The sequence below is a fragment of the Danio rerio genome, chromosome 5 (assembly GCF_052040795.2).
Source record: "Danio rerio strain M-AB ecotype USA chromosome 5, GRCz13ab, whole genome shotgun sequence".
Taxonomy (NCBI): domain Eukaryota; kingdom Metazoa; phylum Chordata; class Actinopteri; order Cypriniformes; family Danionidae; genus Danio; species Danio rerio.
Window position 1 is genome coordinate 74,990,001 of NC_141025.1, and position 21,098 is coordinate 75,011,098.

The 21,098-nt window shown below is 33.6% G+C and overlaps 2 protein-coding genes across 3 annotated transcripts in view; both read right to left on the minus strand.

Moving 5' to 3' along the window:
- arhgap31 (Rho GTPase activating protein 31) overlaps positions 1 to 21,098 on the minus strand; it is a 54,723-nt gene that overhangs the window by 14,733 nt on the left and 18,892 nt on the right. Inside the window, exons 2-10 of one of the 2 annotated variants that reach the window (XM_087254320.1) lie at positions 19,969 to 20,071; positions 18,866 to 19,010; positions 15,849 to 15,931; positions 13,028 to 13,135; positions 10,382 to 10,524; positions 4,860 to 5,067; positions 2,803 to 2,924; positions 1,922 to 1,981; positions 1 to 9 (exon numbers count right to left, since the gene is read on the minus strand). The exon at positions 1 to 9 is cut by the window's left edge and continues 780 nt beyond it. In XM_087254320.1, coding sequence (XP_087110446.1) covers positions 1 to 9; positions 1,922 to 1,981; positions 2,803 to 2,924; positions 4,860 to 5,067; positions 10,382 to 10,524; positions 13,028 to 13,135; positions 15,849 to 15,931; positions 18,866 to 19,010; positions 19,969 to 20,071 — 981 coding nt within the window. Of the gene's footprint in view, positions 10 to 1,921; positions 1,982 to 2,802; positions 2,928 to 4,859; positions 5,068 to 10,381; positions 10,525 to 13,027; positions 13,136 to 15,848; positions 15,932 to 18,865; positions 19,011 to 19,968; positions 20,072 to 21,098 lie in introns of both variants that reach the window. The other variant, XM_087254319.1, reaches the window with a different exon arrangement.
- Positions 10,188 to 21,098, minus strand: part of eif4e1b (eukaryotic translation initiation factor 4E family member 1B) — a 109,951-nt gene continuing 99,040 nt past the window's right edge. Inside the window, exon 6 of the transcript XR_015489934.1 lies at positions 10,188 to 10,350. The gene's annotated coding sequence lies outside the window, so the exon portion shown is untranslated. The remainder of the gene's footprint in view (positions 10,351 to 21,098) is intronic.

The window sequence follows — 21,098 nt, forward strand, 5'->3', positions numbered from 1 at the left end:
TGTCTTCATCTGAATGGAAGTAATAAAAAAAAAAAAGAGATATCTCAAAATCCACAAACATACAGCTGTCCAAAAAGTCTTTTCACACCCGAGTCACACACACACACACACACACACTCATATACAGTTGATGTCAGAATTAATAGCCCCCCTCTATATTCCCCCCCCCCAATTTCTGTTTAACGGAGAGAAGCCTTTAAAGCCTTTTTCCAACACTTTTCTACACTTAATAATTTTAATAATTCATTTCTAATAACTGATTTCTCTTATCTTTGCCCTGATGACAGTACATAATATTTGACTATATATTTTTCAAGATAGTATTCAGCTTAAAGTGACTTTTAAAGGCTCAATTAGGCTAAGGTAGGGTCATTAGGCAAGCCATTATATTACAGCAAATTAATAAAAGATATTGCTCAAAAGGGCTAATAATACTGATCTTAAAATGGTTTTTAAAAGATTAAAAACTGCTTTTATTCTAGCTGAAATAAAACATTTTTTGAAGAAAAACTATTATAGGAAATACTGTGAAAAATTCCTTGCTCTGGTAAACATCACTTGGGAAATATTTGAAAGAAAAAAAATTCACAGGAGGGTGAATGATTTTGACTTCAACTGTAAGTGAATATGTTTGCATGATATAACACATCAAACAACTGGATTAATTAAAAGAAGGAACATTTGCTAATAAAATAAAGTGTGCCCTTAATGTGATTAATTGCTCTTCTGTGAGGTTTGATGAGAGCAGAATCAATACATTCACTGAAAACCATGCAAATAGATAAAGGCAGGCCTTCTTTGAGAACAAAAACCAGTCATAAACCGTCAGTGAAATATAAATTGCCCAAAGGACATGTGCCACACTCTGACATCTTAATTAATGTAGTGTTTATTTCCTTCTCATCGCCTCATTATTCTCTCTTATTTTAATAAGTCTCTTTATATACATTGAATATATACAGTTGAAGGCAAAATGATTATCCCTCCTGTAAAATTGTAAATCTTTTCAAATGTTTCCTAAGTGCTGTTTAATGGAGAGCAGATTCAAATGTGGCTATCATTTATTTTATTTCAGCTTTATTTGACAGGGATGACACACATTATTAATACAAACTAATGTACAACATGCCAGATGCCAGAATCCATATATCATATATCCATCCATCCATCCATCCATCCATCCATCCATCCATCCATCCATCCATCCATCCATCCATCCATCCATCCATCCATCCATCCATCCATCCATCCATCCATCCATCCATCCATCCATCCATCTATCTATCTATCTATCTATCTATCTATCTATCTATCTATCTATCTATCTATCTATCTATCTATCTATCTATCTATCTATCTATCTATCTATCTATGTCCTTCCATACATCCATCCATCCATCCATCCATTAAAGGGGCTAAAAATAATGACCTTAAAATGGTTTATAAAAAAATTTAAACTGCTTTTATTCTAGCCAAAATAAAAAGACTCCAGAAGAAAAAATGTTATCAGACATACTGTGAAAATTTCCCTTTTCTGTTAAACATCATTTGGGAAATATTTAATAAAGGGAAAAAAATTCAAAGGGGGGCTAATAATTCTGACTTCAACTGTATATATCTATCTATAATATTCCTTTTATGTAAAAATTTATTTTATTTAAGCCAAAATAAATGAGACTTTCACTAGACAAATATACTGTACACAGTAATAGGAAATACTGTGAAGGTTTAGTTACTCTGTTAAACATCACTTGGGAAATAATTTAAAAGATTTGATATTTCACAAATGGGCTAATAATTGGCCTTTAACTATACATTTATAATTATTTACAGTGCAAACCTTTCAAAACTCTTTTTAAGAGAAACAACAAAAACACACTATGACCGCTCTCTAAATGAAGATATGGAGATCTAGCCCCACCTGGTGCTTGAAAAGAACAGAGAGAGTCCATGCTTTTGGATGGCCGGATAGCAGTCTTTTCTGTTGAAGAGAAACAAGCAGACACATTAAACCGTTTCATATTTGATCTTGTTCTTAATTTATCAATATATGTATATCTATATTTATATTGAGATTAGATACTCATGGTTTAGTCTAAACTTTAATTTTTGAATCTGATTTAAAGTTTTTATAACCTTTATTGTTTTTTTCTAAAAAAATATATATTCCTAATATTACTTAATGTAGCTTAGTATTTTTTCCTTTAATTTACAGATTCACAAAAGCTAAATGATCTTATTTACAATATATGAATTGATCTCTGCTTTTAATGTAGAAAGTGACATATATATTGATATAAAGATTCAATAATGAACTGCTAGTTCTTTTTACAGATTTATTTCCATGCATGCTATTTCTTATATATTATATTGCAAATTTTATTTTTAATCAAAACACTAAAAATGTCAATAAAAGTCACTAAAAAGTTACATCTTAAACTATTAATAATGTCCAATAATGCCATTGCCATTAAATAAACAAGCAACAGGAAACTTATAATTGATACATTTACTGTGTAAAATATGAAAGTACAACCTTGATTAAAACGAAACAATTTACAAGTAAATGTTTAATTTAATTTACTTTATATAAAGACAACTTTGTTCATTGTGATGATTATTTTTTAAAATGACATGCATACTAAAAAAGTGAAGTTTACTGTGGTTTATTTCTGCACTATTCTATAGAAGAAACCTAATTATTGTTGCTCTGCTGCGTGATGTAGGTGGCCTGAAATGTTCTGTTGGCATTTTGATTAATGACTGAAACTCTTCTTTCTCTGTCTTTTCTTTCTTTCTTACCTGAAGAATTTTGGGCTCTCATAAACACACTCCCATTGCGACTCAGTTTCCCTTTAGAGTCGATGACAGATCGCCCGAGACTGAAAATGGACTTCCACTTCTTTGATTTTCCTGAGAACTTTCTTCTGCGTCAGGAGAAGGTTAATTAATGTCTCAGAATGCAATGGAAAAATGAGTAATGAAGAATATGAGTACATAGTCATGTGCAAAATTAGTACACCCCTAAAGTTAGTAAAGGTAAAAAAAAAAATGATCTGATGTTTGACAGGTCCAAAAATTTGGAAATTTATATATTTTTTAATATAACTTTGTTTATTTATTTATTTTTTATCCTTTTGTATTTGATTTGTATTTTGCACCTGCAATATACAAACACGTGCAATTTGTGTATCTCTTTGAATAATAAAAAAGTAAATACAAAAATTGTGAAATAAAACCTCACATGGAAAACAAAGTATGACCAGCAGAAGATTGATCAGTGTGTTGGTGAGGAGCTTCAGTTGTCTGTAAATAAAAAAATATTCACAATAAAAGCTAAAGCTGAGCCAAAACTGAGACCCAAAGAAGACGACGACACCAACAAGAGCCGCAAATCTACAACACAACAACTGAAGAGAAAAACACAATGTAAGGTAATGTGTATTTATATAGTGCATATTGTGTATGGCCATACACCCAAAGCGCTTGACAATCATGAGGGTGGTCTCTTCACACCACCACCAGTGTGCAGCATCCACTTGGACGATGCGACGGCAGCCACAGGACAACGGCGCCAGTGCGCTCACCACACACCAGCTATTGGAGTAGTAGCCAATTCGGTAGATGGGGATGATTGGGAGGCCATGATCTTAAGGGCCGATTGAGAGACTTTGGCCAGGACACCGGGGTTATACCCCTACTCTTTTACGAGAAGTGCCATGGGATTTTTAAGACCACAGCGAGTCAGGACCTCGGTTTAACGTCACATCCGAAAGACGGCGCCCACTGACAGAGTAGTGTCTCCTTCACTTTTACTGGGGCATTAGGACTCACACAGACCACAGCTTGAGCGCCCCCTGCTGGCCTCTCTAACACCACTTCCAACAGCAACCTAGTTTTCCCAAGTGGTCTCCCATTCAAGTATTGACCAGGCTCAGCCCTGCTTAGCTTCAGTGAGTAACCAGTCTTGGGCTGCAGGGAGCACACCCAGCAGGCACAGAAAGTCAACATGACATCAGATTGATGTTGAACCCCAACGTCATAGGGATGTTGCATTTTGTTTGGAAATGAAAATTGGGTTGACGTCAGAACCCAACGTCAGGCCGACGTCAATGTCCAACATTCAACCTAAAATCAACCAAATATCAACGTGTGGGGCCAATGCACGCCTCCCACCAGTGCTGATATACAGCCATAGCACACTGCTACTTGTGTGATATTGCTCATATATATATATATATATATATATATATATATATATATATATATATATATATATATATATATATATATATATATATATATATATATATATATATATATATATATATATATATATATATATATATTCAGTGATATACATTGCGGTATTAAATATATTTCACCAGATGGATTGAATAACTCCTTTTGTGAAGAATTCAGAATTTCAGAGTGTTTGAGGTCATTTTAGAGTGAAATGCATGTGAATAAATGATTTAAATTAACTTTCAACCAGATTTCTAGGGCCAAAAATAAAAAAAACATACAAATGAGAAAAAAATGAGTTTAATATTCGTCTGGTAAGACTTAATTGGTTGGACACAATTATAAAAAAACAATCTAATGTAAAATGACACTTGGCAGCCTTCACTATAAAAATTTAATTGGTTTTTGTTGAAGCAACAAATGCTATTGTTGATTGTGCCGGAATGCTTTAAACTCACATAATATGTTTAACAGAAATAATAGCTAATCGTGAATAGTTCAACTATTAACCATACTTGACATTGCAGATCCAGTGATGTGACTTTTGCTGATAGCACATTGGTATCAATGCTGAAGCGATATATTGTGCAGCCCTACTGTATATGATACTGTACCTGCTGTCGGAGAGATCTATTACTGTGTGATACATTGCAGCAGTGCTGGTGTCTGGAAGGCTGTTTTCTCTTTGTCTTTCTTTCATTACTGGATGGTTTGGACTGAGAGATCGAGCCTGGGCTTCTTCCAGACTCATGAGCTTCATGGGCCCACACTGTGTGCTGGCAGGCAAGGTGGCGTACTTCTCCCCACAGGCCATGCTAGGGCCTACAAAACCATAAAAACCAGTGTGAAGCATTAGCATATCATGAGCAGTAAACAATAAAAAGACCACAATCCTGCATAAACACATAAGGTTCTCTCTGGGTTCGATGCCCAGCTCATTTAAATTGTATTTAATAGTGTCATTTCATGATAATAATCCTATTTTCATCAACCATGCTCATTGGAAATACATGCCTTTGCATATATGTTTGTGAAATTTATAATACGTTCCTAAGGATGCGTTTCGTTGCACGTTTCAGATGACAAATCCATTAGAGGGCGCTGTTTACATTTGTGCAAGTCTATATAATATGTTACTTTAGGTAAGTTTTGTTATGTGTTTCAAACACACATCATTCTTGTGAATGTCAATGAAAATTGCAGGGCTTGTTATACAGTGAACCTTCGAGCTAAACTCTTCGCTAAACCCAACCAATAGTGTTTCAAAAGCAACTGTAAGGGAAAAGTGCACTGTGAACACATAGTTTAACCTTGATTTTACATTGCTTTTAACTTTTTGTGCAAGCATGCTTCACTGGACTTGAACTTGAGCACTCTGCAGCACAAATACAACACCATACAAGGTGAGCTACTGAGCAAACTGACCATGCAAAGTCAGGCAAATTGATTAATTCATAGATATCATTAAGTTGTTCTATGGAATTTATTTGGTTTTGTGCAATAACTGTAAAAAAAGATCCTTTATACATCAATATTATGTCCCTGTAAATATCATTAGTGTGAAAAGAAACAATAGTCGTTAGTGTCATATTGCATCGTAGCATTAATTTCAACTCAAACCTGCATAAAAACATACGTTTTTATGATTTTACAAAAATGTAGGCTGAGGTATGCATTTCTAATGAGCCTGTGATGGTTTTTAATCATACTGTATCTACTCAACATTTTCAAAACGCATTGGCTGGAAAGACAAATTTGTTATGGCCTACAAATCCATAAAAAAACTGTCTGAAGTATTAGCATATTATGAGCAGTAAACATTAAAATTAGCTCAATCTTGTGTAAACACATCAGGTTCTCTCTTGGTTCTATGCCTAGCTCAATAAAATGGTTTTAACAGTATAATTTAATGATAATGATCCCATTTTCATCAACCATGCACATCGGAAATACATGCCTCTGCCTGTATGTTTGTAAAATGTAAACTACCTTCCTCTGGGCATGTTTCGTTGCACGTTTTAGATCACAAATCTGCCTAGAGGGCGCTGTTTATATTTGTGAAAATCTAAAATTACTTTAAGTATGTTTTCAAACACACTTTGTTCTTGTGTACGTCCATGAAAAATGCATGGCTTGTTATACAGTGAACCACTGAGCTAAACCCTTCCCTTAACCCAACCTATTGTGTTCCAAAAGCAAACATAAAGGGAAAAGTGCACTGTGAACTACCTTGATTTTGCATTGCTTTTAACCATTTATACAGCAATGCTTCACTGGACTCAAAGCTGAGCACTCTGCAGCACAAAAACAACACCGTACAAGGTGAGCTACTGAGCAAACTGACCACGGCAGAAAAGTGTCCATATGGAGATAGACAAGTCAGGCAAACATATTCAACAATAAATCATAGACACTATTAAGTTGTCCTGTGGTATTAATTTGGTTTTGTGCAATAACTGTCAAAATAATCTATTATAGGTCGATAATATATCCCTGTAAATCTCATTAGTGTGAAAAGAAACAATAGTTGTTAGCCAATAGTCATTTATTTGACATAAAAATGGTAGACGTTGAGCCTGTGTTGGTTTTCATCATACAGTATGTACTCAGACGGTTTATGGACGGTAAGCCTGTGTTGGCTTTTATCATACAGTATCTAATCAACAATTTCAAAACACAGTGGCTTGAGATGATATGCAGTGAATAATACACCTTTAGCACTTCAACAAAAACACAATTGCATGCGTGCAGCCATTAGCGGTACGCTTTTTTTGTATGCAACATGCCTATTGTTTTGCTGTTACATTTTTGGCTGCAGACCTCATGCTATTGTGTTTACACCCCACTCCAAATCCCCATTTCCTGACTTTATCATAACAGTCATCACAAATTGCACATGCAAAGAAATGTACGACATATTATTAAATTTAGATTGTTTTAAGGACAACTTTATTTTCAACTGATAATAAGAACTATAATAATAATAATAATAATAATAATAATAATAAACTTTAATAACAATAATAATAAAACAACAACAACAACAATATTAATAATAATAATAACTATAATAATAATAAACTATAATAACAATAATAAAAAACTATAATAATAATAATTATTACAGTTTTATTATTATTATTATTATTAGTAGTAGTAGTAGTATTGTAGTTATTATTATTATCATTATCATTATTATTATTAGAGTAATTATTATTATTATTATTATTATTATAACTATAATAATAATCATAATAATAACTATAATAATAATAATAAGAAGAATTATAATAAACTATAATAACAATAATAATAAAAATACAATATTAATAATAATAATATTAATAATAACAACTATAATAATAAACTATAATAATAACAATAATTATAATAGTAATAATAAAATAATAATAATAATCTATAATAATAATAATTACTCTAATAATAATAATAATAATGATAATAATAATAACTACAATACTACTACTACTACTACTACTACTACTACTAATAATAATAATAAAACTATAATAATAATAATAATTATAATAATATTAATAACAAATATAATAATAAACTATAATAACAACTATAATAATAACAAAAAACTACAATAATAATAATAATAATAATAATAAAAAAAAAAATATATATATATATATATATATATATATATATATATATATATATATATATATATATACATATACATATATATATATATATATATATATATATATATATATATATATATATATATATATATATATATATATATATATATATATATATATATATATATATATATATTTAACTTTAATTGTTTCAAATCTAATTTTGTATTAGTTGAAAAATGTGTCCGCTGACATCCATAGGAAAATCTCATCACCGGTTTCAACATGCTTCAAAATATTTTGTTTTGTGTTTAACAGAACAAGAAAAAATTTTCCACACCAATAATAGATAAGTAAATAATGGCAGAGTTGTAATTTCGGGTGAACTATCTTTTTAAGCAAAATGATTGTGTAGCCGTGTTGCGTTCTCAAGAATGTAATTGCATTCGCACTAATATTACATACTTTATTTCTAATCAGCGCACTCATAGGCAGATTTCTTCTGTGAGTGAGTATAAATTCAGGGCATAATGGAGCAGCTTAAATAGGCTGTGGTAAAACAAACACATGTCCCCTGATCAAATTATCACAAGCTGTGGAAGACTGTGGATGGCTTTCCACTGAGCATAGGCTGCACTCAACCCAAATGTATGCTAATTACCTAAATGAGCTGCAATTTCCAATTACTGTATATCCTGTTTTAATTCATTCAGCGTGGATACAGAATACCCAGATGGCTTACATATCAAATAAAATCTCATCTCAATGCTGCTTCTACTCTCATTTAAACATTACTTTAGAATATGCTTCTTTAGTGACTATGCTAACAAAAATCTGTCATCTTTATTGCTCCAGTTACTCTTAGCTAGGCCCACATGAAATCTACGCCCGCAGAAATCCGCAGATTCAATCTGTTTATTTCTTTATGTAAATATCTGTAAATATATATTTATTTAGTCTTATATTAAATTTGGTCCCACTTTAAATTATGTGGCCTTAAATAACAACAACAACAACAACAACAACAATAATAATAACAACAACAACAATAATAATAATAATAATAATCATAATAATAACAATTATAATAATAATAATAAAACTAATAATAAAAATATAATGATAATAATAATAAACTATAACATTAACAATAATAATAATAGTAATAACAAAATAATAATAATAATAAGTATAATAATAAAAATAATAATAAATGATTATTATCATATTATTATTATTATTATTATTATAGAATAGATTATTATTATTATTATTATTTTGTTATTACTATTATTATTATTATTATTATAGTTTATTAATATTATTATTATCAATATAGTTGTATTATTTTATTATTATTATTATTATAGTTTTTGTTATTATTAATAATAATAACAAAAAATATAATAATAATAATAATAATAATAATAATAATAATAATAATAATAATATTAATAATAATAAAAGTATTTTAATAATATTAATCATTATTATAATAACAATAATAATAAATATAATAACAAAAATAATATTAACAATATTAATAATAAACTATATTAATAATAATAATATTAATAACAACAACAACAAAATTTTCACAACACACATTGACAGATATAATTTTTTTTTCACATAATTCTTCTAAAAAACAGCTGTTAATTATTATTAATTCATGTTAACTAATGCATTAACAAACACTAACTAATATAACCTTGTTGTTTACTTATGGAAATGTATATAAATATATATTTATTCAGTTTTTAAATTATTTTCAGTAATGTTATGGAATAATATACAAATGTTTATTCAATCTGTTTACAATACAGTTAGAATAGTAATACTTTCTCTCTATAAGAGGATATATTAAACAAAAGACTGATTTCATACCAGATTTTATTAAAATATCTAATTAGATTTGCATCGTGAACCTTAAATACAAGATAAATGCTTTTTTTCTTTTTTTTTCTTTTTTTTTTACAAGATTCTGTGCAGAAACAGCAAAACACATCTGCAGAATCTGTGTGGCCCTAGCTATGAACAGAAATTTGTCAAATAAAAACTCTCCGGATTTATGTGGAAAGATTTTAGGAGTATCATAACTAAAACTTAATATATGAAATAATATATAAAATATTTTTAATTGGTATTATGTTTAACTTGTAACTATGTTTTCAATAAAATAGATAGATGTTTGAAGTAGATAGATGTTTACAATGAATAGATAGAATTATCTATTTGATAATCTATTGATTATCAAATAGATCAGTTTTATTTGATAATCAAAGCAACTCTCTCATCTAATATATCTACTAAAGGACAGAACATAAATAAATAAATCATATGAACATTTTCATATCAGTCGATAATATTACTGTAATTAATTTAAAAACGGAAAAAATATAAATTTACACACATTTACACAAGTAAATAAACAGACTCAATGATGGGCTAAAAATCTGCAGACTTCTGCACGTGCAGATTCCGAGTGGGCCTACTCATAGCTAATGGAATGCTAGCTGTACCGTCTCTGGCCTTTGAAGGCTGAAACTCCAGGTTGAAGATCTGCTCGGTGTGATTGAGGATGAACTCCACAACCGACTGCTGGACCCGAACTTCTAGAAATGCGATATCTCCATTGCAAGAGGGCACCTCCACCTCCTTGGAACTACAGCAAAAGACAAAAGAGAAGCTAGAAAAGCATGTTCATGGTAGTAGATTATAACAATTAAGATAATAAATACAAAATAATTCAACCCAGGCTCATGCTGAATATGTACTCCTATATATATTTCTGAAGAGCGACAACTACATCCCAAGAGCTATATTTATTTGCAGTTTTTGTTTTCACGAATCCACCAGAGGCCGCTGGGTACGCTTTTTCAGATCTCAAATTTCTCTCGCGAGTGCTATTCATGCCTGCTGTTAAATCCACCAGAGGCCGCTGTCGACTGACAGACTGACCAATCCCCTCCACCCTTTCCCTTCCCTAAACCCAACCAATAGTGTTTTTAAAAGCACTAATTGATCTGCCCACTCCCTTCCCTAAAACCAAACGACAGTTTTAAAAAAACTGCAATCCAAACTGCAATCCAAAAATCCAGAAAAAGCAATCCAGAAAAAGAAAAGCCCTCGCCTGATTTTTACCATGTTTTCAGATTTTACCATACTCCCACCCTGTTATTTACTTGTTTATTTTATTTTATTTTATTTTGTTAGCTTTTGTTTTTGTCTTAACCGCTTTCTGGAACAGTTCTTCACAGGACTCTAACCCTATCATCGCGGTTAACTCTGCTCTGTGTCTCCAACCTACATGGCGAGCTACCGGGCAAACTGGCAACAATGGAAAAGCCTTAAAGAGATCTCTCCAAAAAAGATGAAAATTTTTACATGAAGGGTCCATATTGGTACCTTAAAGGTACATTTTAATTAGGTACATTTTTAATTTGGGTACTAATATGTACCTTAAGGTACTACCGTGCACTCTATAGGTACAAATATGTATCTTTTGAAAAGGTACTGCACCAGTGACAGCTCCCATTCCTTTATTTCTGAGGGCCTACTCACACTATGCTATCCGAACCGTGCCCAGGCCCGTTTCCCGGATCATTTGAGAAGTGTGAGTGACTGAATTGGGCTCAAGCATGGTTCACTTGGCCGACCCTGGCCTAGTTGGAAGAGGTGTGCCTGAGCGCGGTTCACTGAAAGCTTGACGTGACTTTTAAGGGGCTGTTTCATATGTGTTTATTAATTATTCTTACTGTTCAGTGAACGCAAACTGCCATAGTTTATTAAAGATGCAAACCCCTCACTGCACGACAGCTGCGCGCCTTCAGCAGACCTCATTCCTGCAGCACGAGGGCTTTATGATTGTTTATGAGCACCAAAAGGGGCGGATCTGTTCGGCGAAATATCTGACTGTGTGTCACCACATCCCTAAGGACTGTTTGGCGAAATATTTGACTGCATGTCACTGCATATCAAACCGACTGAAACGATATAACTAGAGAAATCTCCACTGTGCTGCTGAGTGAGAGCGCTTCTCACTGAACAGCGCAGCATCGATGATGTAAACGTGTCCAGGCCCGATTGTGGTGTGAGTGCGGGCCGTCGGGGGAGACGGGAGGGGGGACAAGCGTGCTTTGGCCCGGTTCGAGGCAACTGTACATAGTGTGAGTACGGCCTGAGAGTGTACAGTACTATGGATGTCACTAGCTATGGTTCCATTCACCTGTTTTTATGTGCATTTTGAATTATGGCATAAAACATGTCTTATGGATACACCAAAATGCGCATACATTTTTAAAATAAGCATTAAAACCATATGCGCATGACTGAGTAGGATAAACTGTTTATGCGATAAGTAAAAATGCGCATAAACTAAGATGGAAACACTTTTACTGCATAAATTCTTGCATGCGCATGAACAAATTCATGTGAGTTTGTTATGATAAAAATAGGTGCGAAAAACAGCAGTGTTGCCAAATTCAGATTTACCTGGTCAGTCTATTATTATTATTATAACCTCACAGAACTATCGTAGGCATTAATTGCGTGTCTTTTCGTCTAAAGTAATTTATTATATAGGAAGAAGATTCATGCAGCTTCTCCTACCGCACCAAAATTTTGTTTTCTTTTTGATATTTGGCTGCAGTTAATAAGGAAGTGACGATTTTTCTTCTCTTTGACTCACTGGATGGAGATGCTGCTTTATTTGCGAATGTTTTATGCGATATTCTAGTTTTGCGCATAAATTTAAATCACATCTTTGGATGGACACAGCTAACGGCTGCTGGAATGGCATCTGATGAGTATGTGCTGGATAAGTTGGCGGTACATTCCACTGTAGCGACCCCAGATTAATAAAGGGACTAAGCCGAAAAGCAAATGAATGTTGAAAACCGGTAACCATTTACATCCATGGCAGGAAAGTCAAATACTATTGAAGTCAATAGTTACCAGTTTCCAACTGTCTTGTTTTGTGTTCAACAGAGGAAAGACATTCATAAACGTTCAGAACCACTTAAATGAGAGTAAAAGGAGAAGAAGTTTCAATTTTTGGGGGAATGAATTCTCTCTTTTATATGTGGCGCTGTTATAGAAGATGATCAATAGGAACAGTTTAAAGTAGACAATGGAAAATGTGTGTAGACAAAAAATATAAAGCTCACCGAAGTAGATTAGGAGCCCACACCAGGGCAAGATTGCGAGCATGCATGTTGGTTTGGTGGCTGAGGGTGGCTAAATACGCCAAATGTTTAGTGAGGTATTCCAGCGTTCTGAGGGGGGAAAAAACATAAAGACATTGACATTTATGTACAGCTGAATACAAAATATTAGTCCTCCTGTGAAATTTTCATTATAAAAATCCAAGTGAGTTTAACAGAGCAAAGACACAGCATTTCCTATAGTGTTGTGTGCCTTATTTAATGTCCTATTTCTGTTAATTTGGTCTAACAACAAAAAAAAAATATTATGAATTAAAAATGAATAACAGTTACGGGTACAGTATTATTAGTCATCTAAAGCAGAAGTTCTCAACTGGGGACCCACATTTTTACATGCTCATCAAGCGCGACCTAAATTTTTAGGAACTATAATACAATTTTAGGAATTCTACTTAATTTGTATTTATTTGTTAACATAAACAAGTAATGACAGATCATAAGAAATTCACCAAGACTTACAAATAAACACTATTGTATTGCTGTCGTTTACCAAAATGGATCAAATTATAGAAATATTACAGAGTAAAAACGACAAATACTGTTGATAATAAACTGTTAATAAAACACGTTTTCTAGTTTCTAAATGTTGCTTTAATTTAGAAGGTTTCATGCTCTCTTATGAGAGCACCTCACTACACATGACACTGAGGCTTTAAGTCTTTTTTGTTGTCAATATATATATATATATATATATATATATATATATATATATACATATATACATATATATATATATATATATATATATATATATATATATATATATATATACATATATATATATATATATATATACATATATATATATATATATATATATATATATATATATATATATATATATATATATATATATATATATATATATATATACTTTACATATTCAGGGTCGTACTTGCACTTCAACATATTTGTTGCAATAATTAAATGAAATTTCTTATGTCAAACAGTAGGGTTGTCGCGCATGCATTTCAAAATAAAAGTCTGGTATAAGCAAAATAAGTAAAAAATTTTACTTTTGTTGTTTTTTTTTTAACCAAACACTCTGCAACCCACTAAAAATGTTTTTCGCGGCCCACCAGTTGAGAAACACTGCTCTTAAGAAATTATTTATTTGATTGACTAAAGAACAAACCACTGTTGTTTAATGATTTGACTTACTTACTCACTAACTCACTCCCAGGGCCATTTATATCAAGGTTGATATTTAGCCGCACCTTATTAGTGTTTGGTAACATCTAGTTTTTATGAGGTGGCTTGTTATCCTAATGCTCAACTCTCAACCTGGTGGACCAGGACATACACTACGCACAATTTAGTTTATTCGATTCCCCTATAGCGCATTTTTTTTGGACCGTGGAGGAAACCAGAACACCTAGAGCAGTGGTTCTCAAACTTTTTTCATCAAGTGCCACCTCAGGAAAAAAATGGTCTCTCCAAGTACCACCAAAATGAGCAGTATTGAACTAGAGTAGCGTAGTAGGCCCAGTAAAGCAGCTACAACTCTGCACAGTAAAAAAAAAAACATGGCAGATTACCTCAGAAATATAGGCTATTTGTCATATTGGCATATTCTATACATCATTTTTGATAAATTTTGAAATGTGTGTAGCATGTACATGACATATTTCATTCCTCCGCGTACCACTAGAAGGAAGCCTGCGTACCATAGTTTGAGAACCACTGACCTAGAGGAAACCCACGCCAACACGGGGAGAACATGCAAAGTCCACACAGAAATGCCAACTGACCCAGCTGGGACTTGAACCAGCGACCTTCTTGCTGCAAGACGACAGTGCTAACCCCTGAGCCACCGTGCCACCAAAAGTTACAAAGTTTTTTGGAAAATGTTGTGCCGCTGTAGTTTAATCCTCCACAGCACAATGGAAATAAGCAGCAAGAAAAGCGATTGTACTGTAATGATGTTTTTGTGAACTACAGGTCAAATGATTCATGGGAAAGCGTTCATGTTGATTCACAAGAGTGAATGGTTCATGAAGGAGACTTTTACTGAGAGATCAGGCCAATGTCAGTCAATAACAAATGAAATATTCACTGTTAGGGTATTCTGTCAAATTGGAAAGAAATTACATATAGTATGCTTGAACAACACAAGAGTAAATAAAGAAGCCACTTATGTGACCCCGGACCACAAAACCAGTTTTACAGCATGTTGCACAGGTGAAGTTTACAGGTATGGGTCAACTTTACTGATTTGGGGTAGCGCAGTGAGTAGTGTTGTTGCCTCACAGCAAGAAGGTTGCTGGTTCAAGCCTCAGCTGAGTCAGTTGGCCGTGTTGGTGCCTTCGGGTGCTCCAGTTTCCCCCACAGTCCAAACACATGTGCAATGGGTGAATTAAATAAGCTAAATTGCCCGTAGTGTATGTGTGTGAATGGGAGTGTATGGGTGTTTCCCACTGATGGGTTGCAGCTAGAAGGGCATTCGCATAACTAAACATACGGATAAGTTGGTGGTTCATTCCGCTGTGGCGATGACCCCTGATAAATAAAGGGACTAAGCCGAAAAGAAAATGAATGAATGATATTGGCCGTCAGTATCGATCAAAAATAACCATATCAATGCGTCCCCATATTCCAGAATTTTAAATATTGTATCTCAGTTAACTATTGTATAATCCTATTTGTTCAGCTTTCGCATGACACACACATCTCAGTTTCCAACACCCAACCCTTTCTTTGGTATTTTATTTAATTTTATTATATCATATTTAACCATCTTGGGACAAAAAAAGGTGGACTGTACCTGAAGTGTGACTCGGGAAGCTCTTTTATGGCACTCCTGATGTTTCGCAGCTGCTCCTGCTCCTCTTTAACTGACACTGCATGCTTTGCACAAACACAGACATTTATTAACAATGAAAGCTGCATGCTGGAAAACAGTGTTTTCTACTGTTTATAGAGAGAGGTGTCTGGCTGCAGACCTGGTGCAGTGCAATCTGGGCTGCATCCAATGCTTTGTAATGGGTTCACCTAACCCCACCCCTAACCCTACCCGTCACAGTGATGTCACTAGCTCCATTTGAGTGCATTGTGTCTGACATTGCATCGCTGAGTGATGCAGTCTCAGCTTGCATCATAAAGGCTGCATCCAGATACTACTGTTTATAGATCAGACATGTATCTGCCGTAGACAGTATAGAAAAAGCAAAACTAAAAGCTAAATGTTAAGTATGTGATGAAAAAACGTTCATTTTTGAGAGATCTATCCCTTTGTCTGAAAAACGTAATGCTTTATCGAACTTGTCTCACACTTATGAAACATCACACTGTTCATAATAATGTTGTTGATTTAATTAATAATTCTGCTGTTAGCAAAAAACTATTTAGCATGTTTATCTGCTTTGACAATCAGCATAGAAACAAAGGTGACTTTAACAGCGAAAGCATTTAAGATAAGATACAAGCAGCTAATTTTTTTTAAGCGAAGATTTTTAGCATTTCTTTAATTTACCAACCCTTAAATCTTTCCATATTCATATCAAATTATTTTATCTTCTGAAAACAAAGATATTTGTAATAAATCTGGGAGATTTACGATCAGTAAATATTAGGGCTGTCAAAATTAGCGCGTTAACGCACGTGATTAATTTGAATATTTAACGCCTTAAAAAAATAACGCAAATACCGCAGCTGCAGTTTTTTTTATTTCCTGTTGTGGCCGACGTGTGTTCAGGGCCGGCGAGTCCATAGACGCGACCAAGGTGGCTGCCTAGCATAACTAAAGGCTCACTTCCCTATTTCAGTTCGAACCCGGGGAACTGATAAGATTTGCTTTAACGTAGGGCATACTGGCTGTTTGACTTATGAAGAAGGGAACTTAGGTATGAAGGCACCAGTCCCAGAAGACTGTAGACCAGAGTCATCCAGTGGGGGTACCTTCTTACATACAGAGAAGGCTTTTGGCGTACAGTACAGTTCACAGTGGTGAGTAAGTCTCTGATAGCCTGTAACAAACCTTAGAGCGCTGTGATAGACGGAGTTTAAAGGCTGAAGACATTTGGTTGAGGCATTCATATATAAAACATTCCCATAGCCAATCAATGGTGAAAATGTTGCAGACACCAAATGTTTGCGAGCTTCAAGAGAAAAGCAGGATGCATTTCGATGGTAAAATTCAAGCTTAACTCTCAATTTTCGAACCAAATTTACTACGTGTTCTTTGAAAGAAAGCTCCTGATTGTGTAGAAAGCCTAAATACTTATAGATGGACACAAAATTAATTTGGTAAAAAATTTGGACTAGAAAAAAGAAAAAAAAATATAAGTAAAAAAAAAAAGCATTTTTTGCAATGTAATCTCAATTTATATCCTACTGTTTGTACACCTCGTTTACAAACTGTTTGTTTTCCCTCGTTTACATGATTGAAAGTTTGCTTGTTTAATGTTTAATTGTTTAACTTGTAGTTACATTTGCTATTTAAGACAATGACATTCAAACACTTTAAAAACAAAACCTCTTAACCTGATTCAGACTTGTTATTCTATTCTATTCTATTCTATTCTATTCTATTCTATTCTATTCTATTCTATTCTATTCTATTCTATTCTATTCTATTCTAATGTATACTGTAAAAAATGCTGGGTTCCACACAAATCCTTAATGTTATCCCAACACAAACCGATTGAGTCAACCTAATCATTTTTACAAAATTAAGTGGATTGAACATAACGGGCCCTATTAAACATCTGGCGCAATGTGGTGCAAGGCGCGGCGCAATACTCTTTTGGTACTTTTAGCTCGGCGCAAGGGTCAGTTTGAGGTGTTGCGCCACATTGTTTAAATAGCAAATGCATTTGCGCTCAAATGTGCGCCCATAGGCGTTCTGGTCTAAAAAAGCAGGCGTGTTTTGGCGCATTGCTATTTTGAAAAAACTGGAAATAGTCTGTTCTTTAGACCAGAACAAAGTCGGTCTATTGTCTGGCGCAAAGTGCGCCTGGCTTACACACTACACACAAGATGCAGAGCAATACGCAAATATCTTTACATATGAAAAGTTTATAATATCTTAAGGATATATATATATATACCTACATGAAGATTTAAAAACCACTGCCTTACTTTCTTCATCTCGGGAGGCTTTTTCAGTTCATTCAATTTGCTTTTGTATAATGTTATTATTATTAGCTGTATTATTTATTATATCCATATTTATATTTGTTTTATTAAAAACAAGCTTAGATTTTTAGATTTTTTCCACCTGTCAAATTTTAGACCATATGGGGCATGGCAGGTGTATTTGGAAATAACTCAGTATTTTGACCACACTTGGTTATTATTGTTCATTTATTCGTTTGCTAGAAATCAGAACTGAATTTAAAAATAGTTTTTAACCAAATCTTTGCGCTTAACAAACGAAATTATTTATAGGCTAATTGATGCCTGTGCGTAAAGCTTTCCCTATCCACGAGAGCAAAAGCGAAAGTGAACTTACTTTACGTCAAAATGCGCTTATGGCGCGACACAGCTGGCTCTTAAAGGGATGGGAGATGAGGCTTTAATTGGTTTTTTCTCAAAACACGCCTATAACTCATTAAGAAAATAAACTCAACCCTCTGCGCATGGACTGTCAAAATAGAGCCCAACATAATTAAGTTGTCATAACAAACATCTTATGATTTGTGATGTTTTAGCTTATTTTAAAAAAGTTGTTTGAACAAGAAGCAAAAATAATTTTTGGAGTGTTTTCTATTCTATTCTATTCTATTCTATTCTATTCTATTCTATTCCAGCCCACTCCTTTTCCCCACTCACACAACTTACTGTAAATTTGCTGTAGAGTTCATAAGTGAGAAGCGGGTTGGGCAGCTCTCTGAAGTACAGCTTACATAAAGAGCCCACGCAGTGGATATCCTGAAGATACACTTCTTTAGTGAGGTCAGGACAGAGTTCAGAGCTAAACTCCTGTCTGAATATACACACACAGAGAGGAACACATGTTTACTACAAAGAAAATGATGGTAAAAATGCCTTAAGTCAAGTAGCATAAACATTTCCAGCATACTAAAGTATTGTATGCGTGCAGTGTTGGGTAAGTTGGGTTAAAACTCATCTCTTCAGCCATCACCTGAAGCCTTCAATACCAGGACCCCACCACAGGACAACCTCGAAACATTATGCAATTCTGAGAGTGTACTCAAACTAGGCTATCCAAACCATGCCCAGGTGCATTTGACCCCCATTTCTCAGTGCTCCGAATCTTGCATGTTTGCATGTTCTCCCAAGTTCGCATGGGTTTCCTCCGGGATGCCCCGGTTGCCCCCACAAGTCCAAAGACATGCGGTATAGGTGAATCGGATATGCTAAAACTGTCCCTAGTGTATGTGTGTGAATGAGAGTATAGGTGTTCCCCAGTGATGGGTTGCAGCTGTATCCGCTGTGTAAAACATGTGCTGGATAAGTTGCCGGTTCATTCCACTGTGGAGACCCCAGTTAAATAAAGGAACTAAGCCGAAAAGAAAATGAATGAGTGAATGAATCTTTCTCAACTCATTGTTTCTTAAGCATGGATGATGTACTTTATTTGATCTAATTATTATGCAGAATATCCAGATAATAAAAAGGCTCTGCTACTTTTCTAAAGCACGTGAAATTATCTTGATGAATATAAGCTTTAGTTCAAAATTACAATTGTTATGCTAAATATATTTGTATATTTCTACCTCTCTGAATTGATTAATACAAATCAACTGTTGAATGTACTTACAGTATTTAAGGCAAATGCATTATAAGCAACTATAATTAAATTTCCCGGAAATAAACAGTAATTCATTTATTCTAAATTTCAAGTCATTTATTTACAGTAGTTACTAATTACACCCAATACTGAGTGTATGCATGTAGGGTTTCAAACAAAACTGTCCGACCTGAGTTTCTGGATGTTAGATGTGATTCCTGAGAGTCTGTAGATTCCGTCCACAATCCCATGTTTCTCGATGAACTCTGCACAGGTCTTCAGAACGTGAGGAACTGGATGGAGGGAAAAAGCAGGACATTTATGGATGCATTCAAATATATTCAAACAGAGTAAAGGATTCGTTTATGCCTGTTATGATTGAGCCTCTGTTGTGTTAAAGCAGGGGTCACCAACCTTTATGAAACTGAGAGCTACTTCTTGGGTACCGATTAATGTGGAGGGCTACCAGTTTGATGAACACTTCTCAAATAACAAATTTGCTCAATTTACTTTTAATTATAATTTGTTTTTGGTAATAATTAATGATATTCATCCATGTGAAGATACTGATCATGGTAATGATTCTCACAAAAGTTATCAACAATGATTTAACAGGGTAGGAAATACCCTGTATTTAATGTATCAGTGTGCAACACTTTATTTTTATATATCTCTGCAAATATTTACATTTTAAATGATTACTTCTACATTAGATGAAGCTTACTTGTAAGTGGCGCTATGGTGAGCTATTTTTAGAACAGGTCTGCGGGCAACACATGTGATCCTCGCGGGCTACCTGGTGCTAAAGGGTTATGTCACCCAAAAGCGAAGATTTTTAGCATTTCTTTAATTTACCTACCCTTAAATCTTTCCATATTCATAACAAATTATGACAAAACAAATCTTCTGAAAACAAATGTATTTGTAATAAATCTGTGAGATTTTTGTCTCTACATTGGAAATCTGTTGAAATACAAATTTAGACGATAGATAAATATGAAACTAATTATGACCCTTGCTGTCTATAGAGGATGAGAGAGCTCCAGGATTTCATCTAAATATCTTAATTTGTGTCTGAAGATGAATGAAAATTTCTGGGATTTGGAACAACACGAAGGTGAGAAATTAACAGAATTTCCATATTTGGGTGAATTGACCCTTAATAATAGCCTAAATTACCTATTTTCGTTATATTATGATCAACTACATTTACAATAATCCAACAAACTAAGATATTTGTAACATATCTGTGAGATTTTTGTCTCTCCGCTGGAATACAAATTACAGTAGGACGATAGCTAAATATGAATCAGGAGTCTT